The sequence below is a fragment of the Podarcis liolepis genome, assembly GCF_965112155.1.
Source record: "Podarcis liolepis genome assembly, chromosome: 6".
NCBI classification, from domain to species: Eukaryota; Metazoa; Chordata; class Lepidosauria; order Squamata; family Lacertidae; genus Podarcis; species Podarcis liolepis.
Window position 1 is genome coordinate 48,295,028 of NC_139559.1, and position 16,372 is coordinate 48,311,399.

The 16,372-nt window shown below is 40.8% G+C and overlaps 1 protein-coding gene and 1 long non-coding RNA gene across 3 annotated transcripts in view; one reads left to right on the plus strand and one right to left on the minus strand.

The window, feature by feature from the left end:
- SORT1 (sortilin 1) overlaps window positions 1-11,123 on the minus strand; it is a 49,333-nt gene extending 38,210 nt beyond the window's left edge. The window contains exon 1 of one of the 2 annotated variants that reach the window (XM_083509432.1): window positions 10,764-11,123. In XM_083509432.1, the coding sequence (XP_083365558.1) occupies window positions 10,764-10,946 (183 nt within the window). In that variant the 5' untranslated portion in view covers window positions 10,947-11,123. The remainder of the gene's footprint in view (window positions 1-10,763) is intronic. The other variant, XM_083509431.1, reaches the window with a different exon arrangement.
- Window positions 10,932-14,181, plus strand: LOC310709597. Its single transcript, XR_014527597.1, has 2 exons — window positions 10,932-11,058; window positions 11,779-14,181. It is a non-coding gene; the product is annotated as an uncharacterized lncRNA (long non-coding RNA).
- Window positions 14,182-16,372: the final 2,191 nt, after the last annotated feature.

A 16,372-nucleotide genomic window follows, 5' to 3' on the forward strand; every position in this document is an offset into this window, starting at 1 on the left:
TGGTCCTCCTGAGAATATGCCCAGAGTGCAGGCCTCCCACCAAAAATATTAATCATCTAGCCCTAGAGCAAGGATGAGGAACCTGTAGCCCTCCAGATGATGTTAGACTCCAACTCCCATTAGCCCCAGCCAACGGTCAGGAACGAGTTGCAGTCCAACAACATCTGAACAGCCACAAGTTCCCAGCCCTGCTCTAGAAAGTCCTAGACTTTGGCTGGGTATAAGCACAGAACCTATACATGGAACTCCACAGAGACCACAAAGAACAATCTTCTCTCCTTCTACTGCAAATATTTAGTGACCAAGATATGTTCAGCTATAGTTTCTTCCCCAGACCAGCAGAAGAAAATGAAATTATTTTAGACAAAACTAGTCTATCTTTTCATTTAGTCAACTGTGAGCATAACTACACCTTGAGAGGCAATAATGGAATCCCCAACCCTGCATTTGCCTTGTAATGTTAACATGGAAACAAGGAAAATACTTAAACCTTCCCCACCCAATGCTTCTTCTTGGTTTCTGTGCTACAGCCAAGTCCAGGGCCAGAAGTAAGTTCAGCATGGTGGCTGAGGTGGGGGTGGAGTGGGGAGAGAAAAAGAACCCCCCAATATTACCATAATGATCTTGGCAAATATGTGTTTCTCCAAGTGTTTGGTAACATACACTGCTGCCCTGTTTCTTCTACAGCACATTGGATAGCTATTTAATTGCAAGGAAGTTCAGCACTCCCAGAAACTTGTTCAAACCCTGAAAAACCGGTCTGTCCAACAAACTGAGCCAGAATCCATGGACACTGCCCATCTTATTAAAAGGTGAAGCCATCATGGCTTACAATTGTTTTGAAACTAAGGTTAGATTGGATATGATTGCAAAACGATTTCTAGGAAAACCAAGGTTGCTTTACATATTTAAGCACACAGCATTCCCAAGTATCTCTCTCTTAGATATACCGGTATGTCGCATTGCCATATGGACTACTTCTCATTTTCTTGTGTTTTCCATGTATTGTTTTGCTTTTCAAATATGGGACAAGGATGTTGCTCTAATCATTAGAATCTAATGCAGTAATGCACAGAATGGCATGAACTACATGATTTCCTTATTCTCTTCTATGAACAAGAGTAATGTCCATAGTATGATGGGTGCAATTCCATTTTACAGGAAAAAATGAAAGCCCCTGCATATATATATGCAACCCGCTGGATAGGAGGGGAAATGTTATTTCCTTTTAGATACTCTTACATAATGCAGTTTTAAAACCAAACACTTTTGCCAGCAGCATCAACACAAATGTTATGTGAGCTGACAGTATAAACGTCCCATGCTGTTAAGTATGGGGGTCAAAATGCACCTGGGAAGGCTGTTTTAATCCGACTTTCAAGGCATGTGCACATGTGTGACTGACAGAGTGCATGTCTTGCACTGAGTACATTATGGATGCACAGTCATACCTTGGGTTACAGGCGCTTCGGGTTATGCGATTTCAGGTTGCGTACCATGCCGAACCCAGAAGTACCGGAATGGGTTACTTCTGGGTTACGGCGCTTGCGCATGTGCAGAAGCACTAAATCACACTTTGCGCATGCGCAGAAGTGCCGAATCACGACCCGTGCATGCGCATAAATGACGCTGCGGGTTGCGAACGCTGCGGGGGTTGCAAACGTGCTTCCCGCATGGATCACGTTCGCAACCCAAGCGTCCACTGTATTGCTTTCACACTGGTTACATTTGCTGCTTGAAATACTGGCACTTTTCACAGGAGTCATGGCACATAGCACTGTCCTAAGCAGCTTTTGTATCAGTGACCATAAACAGTAGTTCTTACAAGGTTCTAAAACATTTTCTATACTGAAGTAGGTATTTCCCAAAACTGGAAGCTTCAACGCTAGGACTCAATTCTTATTAGTTGTCTCTGCACCAGATGTTCACTATACTATGATACAGCAAGTGTTGCTAGTTGCATTTGTGAAATGTCATTTGCCACTGGCGAAGCAGGGAATATTTCAGAACAGGTCTACACAAATCACCAACAGCTTTGCATCTCACTTCATTTTTTAAAAAAGCAAGTGGAGTACCTCTCTCTACAGAATCTGGTGAAGATATACTAGGCAAATAGAAAAAATCAAGCAGTATTTTGTTGAGACTGTGTGCAAAAGCAGGTTGATCAACTACTGCTCCTTTGTTATGGGCTGCTTCATGTGAAACAGTAAGCAAAGAACAAACCTTGGTGAGAGTTCATGGTTACCTAGAGAGTTCTAGCAACATGCCAAGACTAAACAAAACAAAACCCTAGCGTTATGTACTGAGTTTTAGCTAAGTGCAGAGCTGCAGTAAAAAGGAGCAGGGAGAATCAAATCAGCTGTGAGCTCCTCTCCAGGAGTCCATGTAATTTCAAGAAGCCACAGTACAACTTACTGTGACATGCCAACCCTGTCTATAATAGATGGGCTCTCAGAGGTTAAAAGGGATGTCAACTGGCTTTTGTCAATATCTTTTTCCATTCCACTCCATTGGAAGAGCCATTAGTTATGCATTACAATCCCAATTTTGCTTTTGATCTTTTCACGTTTACAACAATATGTGGCAGTGGAACAAAACTCATACCTTCCCCACAAAAAGAATACTCTTTTTTAACACAAAAAGCCACAGAAAATTATGTGGAGAACATGCTGACCAGATACCACCATCTTTCTGGATTATGAAAAAAACAAAAGCACAGGTAATATAGAGAAAGTCAAGATGGGGCACAACAGCAACCCAACATGACTGAAAATGGCAACTAAAGTGGCAACATGAGGTTAGTTCACTGTGAAGTCACACAAATAGGAAACATTAATGCACAACTTTTGGTATAACTTACACCAGAAGCTATACTCTACTTTCCCGTTCAGTTATTAAACCAACTTCAGCTTCATAGTATGGTATGACTAATCAGGGATCTAAAAATACAGGTAAGTTGTTCAAGTTTGACTATGGCTTTTATTAAAAATAGCTTTAGGGTCACATACTATGTAACAAAATGGTGTATTTCTATAGAACCGCCCTATTATGTCTACATCCCAATCCAGCAAAGAATGAGCATGAAAAATTGATTCCTTCTCCACTATTGTCAACAAGACTTAACAATAGTTTAGTACATGCACTTGAAGGATCCTTCACATCATTCAGAAAAACACTTATGTAAAAAAGGAAATTGTAGTCGGTTTTACTAACACACAGCAAAATAGCCAATGGAAACATTTTATATTGAAGGAATTGGCTCCCTACCACAGATCAAAGCTGATTCTTTTGTATGTCCCCATACAATACACTGGGTGACAGCCAGCTTATCCTCACTTACTTTCCCTCTGCTCTTTCCAGGCACAGTCCACAATTTAAAGCTCTGTGTCCAAGCACCCTTTTTTGCTCTAGAGCTTTCCCCATGAAAACTCACTCTTTAAAGATCAACTGGAGCAAATGTTAATCCATGGAAAACCTGAATTGATTCTTGCACCGATTGAGCTTTAAAGAGCTGGTTTTTGCATGGAAAGCTCGCCAGCGGGTGGGGATGCTTAGACATAAGAGCATTTAAGCACAGACCTCTTCCTGGAAAGAACAGGGCAAAAGGTAAGTGTGGATAAGCCCCAACTCTTGATTTTAATGGGGCTCCTCTGAGTACATCTTAGTTGGATATCACCCACTGTCAGCATTTGAGGTTATAAGCAATCTTCACATATAGCATTCACAACAAAGTGAAATTATTATTAGGAGTAGAGACTTGTAATCATATTTGAATAATCACGCCACATTGCAAAATAAAATGAGCTGCTTGCAACAAGGGAATTAACAGGGATTCTCCTGATAAGCATACCAGAAGGTTCATTCTAGATTATATCAGTGAGAATTAGACTTAAGTTATTGCGCCAAACATGTGCTCTAAACATCACAGGACCTTCTATACTGTATATGTGATAAGCAACTTTTCTCAAGTTAACTTTCAGAAAGCAGAACATTGTAAGAGCTATTGTATAAGACCAGCCATCAAAGGTTTGCAGGATTAGGTATTAGAGTGGCCTAACCTTTAGTTGGACTTTTTTTTTTTTTACTGTGCATGTATACATGTTGCAATGGGGCGGGGGAGGTCAGTACCTAGGAAGTTTTATTGAGAAAGAGGCATGTGTTTGTACCCAAGTAGAAATACAGGATTTAAGAATAATCACAATATTGACCTGGGAAAGGATATCTTTGAAGGAACAGCAGCATTTGGCACACTCAACACTCTTCTTGGACAGACACTACGCTATATAAAGTCCTCTGCTTCATATGAGTGATGCAGGGTACAAAATTTTCCACTGCTACATTTTTTCAATATTTTTTATTTAAAAATGCAATTGCTTCATAAAATAATTAATACAATACCAGTCAAACTAGATAGATTTTTACAGATGTAATTAGATCATTTAGACCAAGGAAATAAATATAATAGCACGTTCAATGAAAGCAGTCAAAACTGTTATGAAAAACAAAATTTAAACAAGGTAAAAGTATGTTATTGAATTGCTTTGTCTTATCTTACAAGTATTTCAAATACAGTCATACCTCGGGTTGCAAACGTGATCTGTGCAGGAGGCACATTCACAACCTGCAGTGCTACATCTGCACACACGCGTGATGCGATTTGGCACTTCTGCGCATGCGTGTGACATCATTTTGTGCTTCTGCGCATGCATGAGCATTGAAACCCAGAAGTAACCTCGGCCAATAAAGCGAGATGAGTGCCACAACCCCAGAGTCGGTCACGACTGGATCTAATGGTCAGGGGTCCCTTTACCTTTAACATTTAAGCCACATTAAGTGCACTTTTTTGCATGTTTCCCCTAGTCAAATATTTCCGTCCAAATATATTTGGCTACTGGAAAAGCCATTTATCCAGTTCATAAGATTGTTTTTGAATTTTGGTGAATGAATGTAAGTGACGTAAAACATTAAATCGGATCCCAATCAATAGAGGCTTTTGGGGGTGGGGGGATCAAAAAACCAAAACTCCACATAAATGCGCTAAATACTAAAGGAGGAGTATAATGGAATCTCTCCTGTACGTAAAAGTTCTTATGGTAATGAGAGTTTCAACTGTATGCACCTGTATGAGTGAAGGTCCCCAGAGATATGAAGAATACACTTGATCCAAAACTGGAGCCAGAGGGCTGAAGATGAAATCAGCTTTTGCAATTCACTCCTTTTAAATGTGCAAAAGCCCAAAAGGAAAGTATCAGAGCCAAGAATGGCTCTCTAGTCTCCAACAGGCACCATCTATTCTATCACAGTGATGACAAAACAGACACCAAAAGAAAACAATTACAGTACACATTATTTCTTGTGCTGAGACACCAAATTCTTATGACACTTGTTTATTATAGAACCAAGCCTCACAGAAGCTTTGTACTAAAAGGGAAAAAAGCTTTGTGGACTAGAAGTGAATAACTTATTTCTTCAGCTAAGATTCTCAAAAAGATTGGTTTAATCAACATTCAAGAATTTCAAGTAGTACATTAGGTAACAAATACCTTGCAAAGTTCTACTGAAGACAGAAGACATTAAGTTAACATTGAACACTCAATTCATTCCTGTTTGTTACATTTTGGCACAAGAGATATGAGAGCTAGGGAAGACAGAACTGGAGAATGGAGGTTTAATCTTGGGGTAGAGTGGCTGAAAAGAACAGAAGTAGGTGAAAACGACTATTGGCTACTGAATTTCACATTGCACCATGAGGTTTCAGGAGAATTTGTATCAACTGAGAAACATTTTTAAAATGTAAACTATCCTAAACCTAAGTACCCAAGAGGGCAAGAAGTATATTTAAATAAATAAATCCTGGGATCTTTCTGTGTATATGGCAGGTTCAGGAAACAAACAGCCAGCTCATTGTAAAGAATGCATTTTGAATGCATTCTCAGCAGGCAAGATCTAATGCAGCACAAATAAGCATCTGCTTGCACCATTCCCACTTCCTTGTCTTCTCCATTCTATTTAAAAAGAGAAATAAACAGTGAGGGCTTCTTGGTGCCTTGGCCATGAAGAAGTATGAAACAGAAGTTTTGTTTGTTTTGAATTCTTCCTATTTCAAATCAGCTGTGAATGCATAGAATGAGAACCTATAGTGTCTCTCAGAAAGTGTCTTGGAGAAAAACTGAACATTATTTCTACAATTTTGGATTATATATAGACCAGCTGTTTTAGATAGACCTTAATGCTCTGATAATGTGCATTAGTATGATTTTCAAATACCTTAGAAACATTTTGCTCTGTAAAATGGCCAGATGATGAATGCAAAATAAATAAAAATGCATGCAAGTAACCATAAAAATCTATAAAATAACTACATATTGGCATTCCTCTCATTCCACTTGGTAAATGGGTGCTGAGTTGGAATAATCAGATTTTCTTTTATGTTTTAAATAATCAACAGTACTTTTAGGTTTTATGCGTTGTTTAAATTGTTTATTCATTCAATTAATCAGTGTCCTCCTGCTTATAGGATTCTCATGCTGACAAACTGTAGCACTAGACAGACCTGTGATGAGTTAAGATAATTGTACATGTACCTATGCAAATATGGCAATATAACAAACCATAAGCAAGACAGTCCTGTGTGGTAGGTGGGGGTGGGATGCAGGGTGGAGTAGCAAAATGACAACACCCAATTATATTAGAAAAGCAGAGAACACTTGGTGTTCGGCACTCTTCTTCTCAAATTGACACATTTTTTATCTTCATTTTACAAACAGTATCAAATGTTGAGGGGAAATACAACATAAACTGCTACGTGGGGAAGACTATAACAGGGATTTAAACATTGCTAACAGGAAATGATCAGGGCAGATAAGATTTTCAGGTTCACCAAATCCAGCAGCATCCTCTTAATCTTTATTTCATGGTATCATTACAATTGCCCTGTGATATAGTAGTTTACTGCTTCTACCAGAGTTTTAGCTCATTCATGCAATATTATTTAGAACTACAGTATATAAACAGCATAGCAGCTGTTATCTATGTCTCAGGGAAAGGAAATATGGCCCTTTCCCCTCTTAGGAGCAATACATTTCAGTTGAAAAGCTAAGCTATGAGAAATCCACTGAGAAAGAAATGTGCATTGTCATTGTGATCAGGAACAGAACATGAGAAGAGGGGTAAAACTTATCCAGCTCCCCCAGCAGATTACTACAACAAAACTCCTGCTTGTCTGATGAGCTTATGAAACTCTCCCTATTTTTCTGTGATTGGAGCGTTCTTCCTGATCCACCCAGATTAAAGTCTCTGAAGGAATTACAATTCACCACAATCATCAGCATAATCATCAGTTTATAGCCAAGCAGGTTAATTGAAGAAAGAGGGATGAACACTCAAGGCATATGTAATGACTTAAAACTTGCTTCATGAGAAGTAAAAAAGTTTGCTGGAGATTGTGGGGTGGAAAGGGAGGGAGGGTTTGGCACTTTGTACTCTTCCACCTTATTCTGCGGTAGTCAGACCTCCTTCTGAACACAGTGTATGGTTCTGGACACCAGAGGCGGATTTACAGGAACACAACCAATTCAGTCAGACTGAGCATAGAGCTTCAGGGGTGCCACAGGGGAAGCTGCAACTATGATTTAGAATGGAGTGCAAAGGGCGGGGGGGGGAGCACCAATTTTTGGTGTTGCACAGGGTGCTGCTGAAATTTGAGACCACAACGTGGGCAACACCCCTCAGGAAGAATGTAAACAAACTAAAATGGACTCAGAACAGGGAAACAAAGATGGTGAGCAGAATAAAGAAAACAAGTCCTGTTAGTTAAGGTTGAAGTAGGGCTGCCCTACAACCGGATTTTCCCAGACATTTCTGGGATTTCAAAGTTGGAAATGACGTCCGTGGGGAAATTTCCGAAATGTCCCAGATCACAATTTGGCGTTTGTCTAAAAACACCACAATTTATGTGGTTTCCTAAAAACAAGCTCAACAATTTGGGGGTGTCCTGGTTTTTACTTTTTTAAATATGGCAACCCTAGTCGAAGGAACTAGGCATGTTTAGTTTAGAGAAGAGAAGACAAAGAAGACATGACAGCACCCTTCAGACTCACTGAAGGGCTGTCACATGGAAGAGGGCATGGAAGAGTTTGTTACTTCCCCAGACGGCAGGACTAGATCTAATTGGTTTAATTTACAGGAGGATAATATTTAGGTTCAACCCTAAGAAAAACTTTCTCACATTTTATAAAACGTTTATCCCACCCCCTTTGAGAACCCTGTTAAAACAATGAATTTATTGGCTCCAAAACACATTATGGGGCACAAAAACAAGAGGCTATAAGGCATGTAATCTACGATTGTGCTACTATTTATCACTTAGTGTTTATACAACAAGAGGCTTACCATTTAAGTAAGGCAAGGGGAATGGAGAGGAAAGAAAGATGTGCATGATTAGTTAAATGACACAGCAAATACTCAACTTATTTTGTTTTTAAACACACCAACAGAAGGAGCTAGGCAAACATCCAGTTTAAAAAAAAAAGTTCCAATGGGAGGATATAATTTTGGTTTAACAGAATATAATTTTGGTTTAACAGAGGTCAAGAGAAAAGCGAAAAAAACACGGCAGTAGAGAGAAAAAGCAAAATTAATGGAGATAAGATGAGTAACATGGTCACAACAACAATAAAATTATTGTGAGTTTAACAAAAGAAAGATTTGAGAGAAGAGGCCTAAGCAAAAGGTGTTGCAACTTATTAAAGAGACAACAAGAGTGAACACAAAATTATTGGTTGCATCAAGCCAGAGATAATTGTGAATGTTATAAATATAACCAAGATAAAAACCATGAAATTTAGCAGCTGAGTGAGTACTGGGAGAGAAATTAAGACTCCAATGCAACACCAAAATTACAAGTTGAGGGATATAAGAAATAGTAGACCTACCAAGCAGAAGAAAATGTAAAGCAGGAAAAAGAGAAAGGAAGCAGAAACTTGTTTTTTTCAGAATTCAGTTTTAAGAAATGCGTGGTCAGCCAAGGAAAATAAATGGTGATGCATAGTTAAGAAAGTAATGAGATCAAGGGGGAGGAATAACCAGTAACTTCTTTCTTTCTTAACAAAAAGGCTGTAAAGTTAACTTGAAGATTCTAAGTTGTTGTAGTAAGAAATGATTGGCTAAAAATGAGGAAATTGGTTTGAGTTAATTGCCACTCATACCATCAATAAACTTTCTCTGAGAGCAGCTGGCTGGTAGGGATTAGTAAAGTACAGTAATACTCCCTTTTTGAGACACATGACAAGGGAGCACACATTTCTGTTCCATCCAGATATTACAGAGTCCAATTTGGGCAGGTTGATATAACAGGGAACAACCCCAGCCATATTACTCATACTTAGGAGTCAGGCAACAAAGCCATATTATTTGGTTAACATCCATCTCCTACATCATTCTTCCTCCTAGTCAGGGGCAATTCACAAGCCAATTGCTACAACAAGAGTTATGTAATACTCATCACTCAGTGAAGCAGTTGTATGAGTGTTTCAGCATAAGCTCAACTAACAATTCAAAGGGATTTTGCCATGTCAACCCTAAATCCACTTTCAGCAGCTTTTAAGTTAGCACAGCAAATACTAGTTAAATTGTGTGCCAAGTCCATACGTGGTAGATTCAGGTGAACTGTTTATGCACCAGTATGCCCTGATTTATGTAGTCACTAAATGCAGACTATCAAGCAGAACTTGTTTATTCTGAAGGGAATCCTTGTGCAACAGACTACAAAACTAACAAGAGGCAGATTTTTGCAGGGCGGCCAATGAATATTTGCTGCAGAGCCAACTGAAGTTGAACCCCTTCAGAAAAAGTTCCACCATCTAAACACACCAATTTAGGGCTTGTTCACGTGTATAGCAGTGAGCTTTGGGGAAATGGGTTGGTGTCAAACTCTAGAAACTTCCTGCCATGCAACTGCAGCTGGTCACATGAATGTCAGCCCCGTATACTGAACACAGCATTTAACACAAAACGCAGTGGCTGTGTGCAGTGTTGTAAACTAGCCTTTAGTCTGTGAATGTCAATGATTCTCAGCTATGAAGGTCCCACAAATGTGGGGGGAAATGCTCTCAGGACCAAGCCAAATGAGGCAGAGGAGGCCATTGATCAGCTTCTGCCACATTTTAAAGCCTCAAAGCAGTCCTGGGGGTGCTCATTTGATTTGGGGAAAGTGGAGAGTCCACCCATTCCTTTTGCATCCTTTCTCCATCTGTCCTGCTTCACTATACCTATGCACCAGTCCCTCTCGTCCTTACACAACTACCTGGCAATTCTGCACTCTCACTTCTACAGGTGTGGCTCTCTCTCTCTCTCCTCCTCTCCACATATGAGCTGCATCACACCACTCCAACACAAACAGGCACACTCCAGCTTCTTAATGCTGCCTGCTTCCTCAGAGAGAGGTGGTTGGGCTCAACCCTCCTTTTGAGCAACGTTGTTAACCGGCCTGGGAGCCCAGTCCCACCCTGAAAAACTGCTGCCGTATCTTACGTGGCTGTCAGCGAAACGCACTCTGCACATGTTCAGAGGCGCCGACTGTGAGAGTTCTGGGGCGCCGAGGCGAGGCCAAGGCTGACGCTGCCTCAGGTGCGTCTCCCTCCCTGCACCTGCGTCAAGCTCCAGCCCGCGTCCCTCACCTGCCTCCCCCCTCACCGGCCAGAGCGACCCCCCCCCCAACCGCGTCCGCCTTCGCCTCCTTCGCCGCTCCCCCCCTCTCTTCTCACCTGGTGGGTGCTGTTGCCGAGCACCTCCAAATCAAAGCCGCCGTCTCGCGGGCCGCACACTCCCTCGGATTCGGCCCGCCGGACCCGCGGCGGCGCTCCCGCTCCGAAGCGGAGCTCGCGGCCGTAGAGCGGGGCCGCCAACAGCAGGAGGATCCCGGCGCGCATCCAGCCCGACGGCTCCATCTCTGCCGCCGCCGACAACAACCTCCACCACAGAAGTCTCTCCTCAGAGCACGGAGGCGGCTCACCCCCGCCGCCCCGCCCACCAAAGCCTCGATTGGGCTGCGCCGCTCAGGTATGCCGAAGCCATTGGCTGCGGGAGGTGGCACTCTTATCTCCCTTTCAGACAACAGACAGCCTCTTCTGACAGCTCCTCTGCCATTCGCGCAGCGACCCCAGCCTCTATTTTCTAAGTGGTTGACAGGGCTGCCAATTGCGGCGCAGCAGCCAACCCTGCCCCCACCCCCCTGTGGCCATTGGCTACCTCCTAACACCAGCCTCCTCCTCCTAATTCTCTAGCTGGGCAGCATCACCCCACTTTGGAGAGCACCTTGCCCATTGGCTAGCTTGCCTACCAGCGTTTCCCCTTACAGCTCCTAGGAGTAATCTTAGCCTCCTCGCTGCTGTGCTCCGATTGGTTATAAGAGGGTGACACTAAGGCTTTTTTTTTAATTGGCGGAAATTCGATGCTGCTTTCGTCCTAGGGATTCTTGGAGTGGCTCGGAGCGTTTGGGATGGAGATTAAGACCAAGATAGGGAGACTTTTTTTTCTAATTTTCACATACTGGTATTTGTTACATTTGCCCACTTATATGGGCAAGCAACTAGTCCTTTGGTGAAGGATTCATTGGGGGGCAAGGCTGTGAGCCATTCTGGATTTGAAATCCTCTTCTGCAGTTAAATCACCTCGCCTTCTGGACACCTGCTAGCCTTCCTAAAAGATATGCACAAAGTCCTACTGCCTTATCAGTTTGGATCTCTGAGTCAGGCAATTTTTATGGCCATTCTCTTTCAGATGTGCTTTGAACGAGCACAGGGTCCTCGTTTGGTTTCTGTTGAAGACTCAAGTGAAAACAGCAAGTGAAAAAGCAAGGGTCAAATTACAGAAAAAGAAAAGGTCAAGTCTGTCACTTAGATTTTGTCATTTTTGAATGACTTTCTCTTCCACCCTATTGAGTGTTAAAGGATATTCCAAAGAAAAACAAAAGCATACCAAGAGAAATGGTATTTAGATCCTTCCCAATATGCCTAAAATGTACAGTACTGCAAGACATGGGCTTAAAACCTACACCCATTTACTGAGGAGTAAATCCCATTGACTGAAGTGGATAGATTGTGCTTTTAGAGTGTGTCTTTAGAGTTTTTAGAGTGCCCCAAGCATTTTAGAGTATATTTTTTTCCACAGTAGGTTAACATGGGTTGCTGCTCTGAGAGTTAGTATATTCTATCTTGGTGCATCCGGGTTCCAAGTTCTTTATTCCTCCATGATGCTTGTTTTACTTCATTGTCTCAGCAGTATGGTTAAAGCATAATCTCAGAGTCAAAAAAGCACACACAGAACATTTTGAACACCCTTTCTCCCTCATTTTCCTTTTTTCAATGATAAAAATGGCTTGACTAAATGTGTGAAGCCCTAGTATTGGAACAGAGCAAAGGATACATTAAATATTTATTCTCTCTTCACTCATTGCCATAGAGCCGGCAATTATGGCATTTTGCTAACGAGCAACACAAACAGGCACATGATGTTCCTTATACTGCTCTCACAGTACTGAAGGCTTTTTTCTTATGAAGAGGAAGGTATAATGTGTCCTACTAACAAAAATGCAGATACATCAAAATAGCCATCACAAAAGTATCAGGGCAGGCAGACACCTAGTTATGAGTACTTTAAAGAAAAGCAATGGTTCATGACACAGCTGCCCTTCACAGATGATGCAGTATATATGTTATTTTCTGCAACCAAGTTCAAAATGTAGCGTAAGTAGTAACTCCACATAATTAAAGCCTGATCTTTAGGACAATGGTATTGGTAAACTGCCAACACACCTCACTCAGTTAAACACAGTTAAGTACATTCCACCTCCATTAATAACAATGGAAAAGTACGTACTTAATTAAATCTTCCTTCAAACTGAACAAAGCTTATTTTGGCTGGATCATGTATCACCATATATAATTCAAACTAAAGGCAAAATGAAGTTTTAAGGTTACATACAAACGAAGATGTTAGAAACTGAGCACTTAATGATAGTTATCAGAAATGATAAATCCTTGCATTCCCGAATACTATTTTTAATGGGCTGGACAGTAAGGTATCCTTAATCCAAGTCACAGAGGAAACCAAGGCACAGACTTCATGAGATGCCTTCATTGAACCTTCATCTACTAGGTCTACTCTTGTTTGCAGGAATGGAAGTAGAGTGCTGCTAAGTAGTTGGATAGCCAGATGGAGCATCTACAGACTTTACTTTGACCCTCCTTTCTTTTACACAACTGAAGACCCAGGAACACTGCAGCCCTCCTAGCAAGCAATGGGTTAACAAGTGTTATAGCTAGAAATAGCTAGAAAGTAAAGGCTTCAGAGTATGAACAGGAAACCATCACATAACAGAAGCATTGCAACATGAATTCATGGGAGAGGGGGAAGAGTTGAAACCTACATGCAAGAACCACAAGTTGCTGAAATAGTGTATAGTTATTTCACATAAAGTATTACATAGCATTATGGACAAAAAAGAGTGGAAATTAACCAAAGAAAACAGTTGTATATTCTGAATGTCAACGCTAGAGACAAGTAATTTGGACAGTTCAGAACTTTGCCACCAAATCTCCAAACCTATCAGGGTTGCAAGTGGTAATCTTCTGAGGATTTTGATCACTTGCCCCAGAAAAGAAATACACAATTACAGTATATAATATACCAGGTAAGTACAGCTACTGCATCTGGAGTCCTAGGGTGGGGAGGTGGATGGAGAAAGAAGCACACAACCAGGAACAAACTGCCTTTACTCAACAGTGGAGGCAGTCGGGGGGGGGGGGGAGGAAAAGTTAGGGAAAACTACAGTTGCAATGCCACTGCACTCTATTGCATTAAGTAAAGTCACCTTGGAGAACCTTGAGTTGCAAAGGAAATATTAATTACATAGGACAATATCCTACTAAACAGTTCCACTAGCACTTCTCTTGTGGGTCCACCCCCCCAACCTCCTAGAACAGATTTATGGGCCACTGAGGGAGAAGGAAGCTAAAAGTGCTTGCTCTAGCAGAACTGTTTAGCTAGATACCACCTATGTAGCAGCAGCAGCAGTAGTAATAATATTCCAGAACTGTTAGGAAATCAGGAAATGTATTTTTTAAAATGAGGATTTTAAAATAAGGCTTTTAAAATGTTCCTGTAACAGTATCACCAGAAAAACAAGACTGAAAAAGAATGAAGAACAAAGATTACAATTATCTTTGAAAATACCTGTCAACCTTCTAAAGATGACAATGCATGAAATTACAGTTCAGAGACTGCTTGGTTGCACCCAGACATGGAGCATCCCAGTTAATATATATTGTGAGCCACAGAGTTTAATGGACCAAGTTGGGGTTGACCGGTTGTATCCACAGATCACTATTTAGAATGGCCACTTTTCATACTTTATATTTTGTAGGATAGTCACTTTGAAACACAGATCCTTAGCATCTAAGGTCATAAAGACTAAAAGTGTGCAATTTTGGCAACGTTACCTTGTAATATTTATGGTGGATGCACAAGGGCACAAAAATTGGATATGTATATATTCTAATAATATTCAATACATCCAAAGTATTTTGGTACCTCTCGACAACAGCTGATGCAAAAACCAGCTGATGATCCAATAATGTCGCTAACTGAACTGATGTATTTGCTTTAACCTATGGCTACAGAACAAATGCATCTGTACAAGCAACCAAATCAAACTATACACTATAGAAAACACAATTTGGCACAGGTGTTTTGGTTTGGTCAGCATCAGCTATGGACACCTAATATGATGTATCTAAAAATTGTCAAAACAGAAAGCAGGTACAATAAACCCTCAAGAAAATAGCATGTTCCATGTGTATTGGAGCATATAGTGAAACAGATCCTGCAGATATGGAAGTAGTACATGTTATCCTGTAGGCAACCAATAGCTGACCCTGGAAAATGAGGAAATAAAGCACCATGGAAAAGTTCAGCATCTTGTACACATAAAAAATGTGATTTAGATCAGTTAAAGAGTGCAGTATTTGACCTTGGACCAAGGACAAAATAATTGTTTCAAAAATTAGTGAGCCTCCTCATACCTTACTTGCCCATGTTCGTTTGCATTTGAAATGTGCAGGCAGGCATACCTACAGCTACATTACAGATTATTTACTTTCAGAGTCTCTCATGGGCTAAGGAGACACACTTTTCAAGATCTGACTGTAGTAGGCAAAAATTGAATCACTTCCTGTCATAGAAAGACCGATGAGAACAAAGTCTTGCTTTTTGATTTGAGAGAAATCATGGTATGATCACATGGTCTCTGGTACCAGCAACAGCGCCTAAAGCAGAATATAAAAAGCCTTTGTCTTTAGTGCCAGGGAAGGTTTTCCTTTTTGCACAGAGCAAACGCTAGATGAAAAACAACAGTTCTATATTCCAAATAGGCTTTAAAATGCACCCATTCAAGCTTATCCTGTGATGTATCCATTCTTATAGATAAGCAGAAGGCACAGACTAGCCACCTGCTATGCAGGTCATTACCTAGCCCAGCATAGGCCTGTCCTTTTTCTGCTTATTGCTCATTAAGACCATTAACTTCTGCTCAGCCAAAGTATAGCCACTAAGGGCCCACCCAATCATTTCTGTGTTAATCTAAACTATGTTCAGGATGCAATTACAGCTCTCATTTCTGGCAAAATATTTTTGTAAGTACCAATGACTGCTAGGCAAATATTGTCTGCCAAGCTGTTAAATGGGACAGACAATTCTTAACTTTCCTGAATGAGTAATCCTACAATTTCCCGTTTTACCCAACCTGTTTGATATTGCATTGTTTGTTCTCACAGCAGCTTAGATTACTCTAGCCTTGCTGATATGCATTAGAACAACAAAAAGAAATGAACAAGGGCATGGCACAAAGTTACCACGCACTCCTGTTCTAAAGTGAAAATAAAGCCAGTTGGCCACAGTATCAAATATCTAAAAAGCAAGTCAGACTAGATAGTTTATTAAAAACTTTAAAAAATGAAATCGGCAGGCCTATTTGTCTGACAATTCAGTTCTTATCTAGGATAGAAGCATATCCTCTCCCATAGGAAGATACAAGGTGCAAGACTAGATCAATTCACTAGCGGCTAAATTCTGTTGACTCATTAAGAACATGTGTTCCCACACGAGGGAGCTATGCCATTTGAATGTCTAGAAATGGAGCTCCAGAAGTGGATTTTGAAGGCTACATGTCTGGGAGTTTGATTATGAATGCTGCCCAGAAAAGGAAGACAGCTCAGCACAGTAATGTTAGATTAGAAAGGTAACAGAAAATTGCCCCACGTAAGTGAAGTGCTATACAGTAATCTTAACTGTAGTGAACAGTATAAATGCCCAGAAA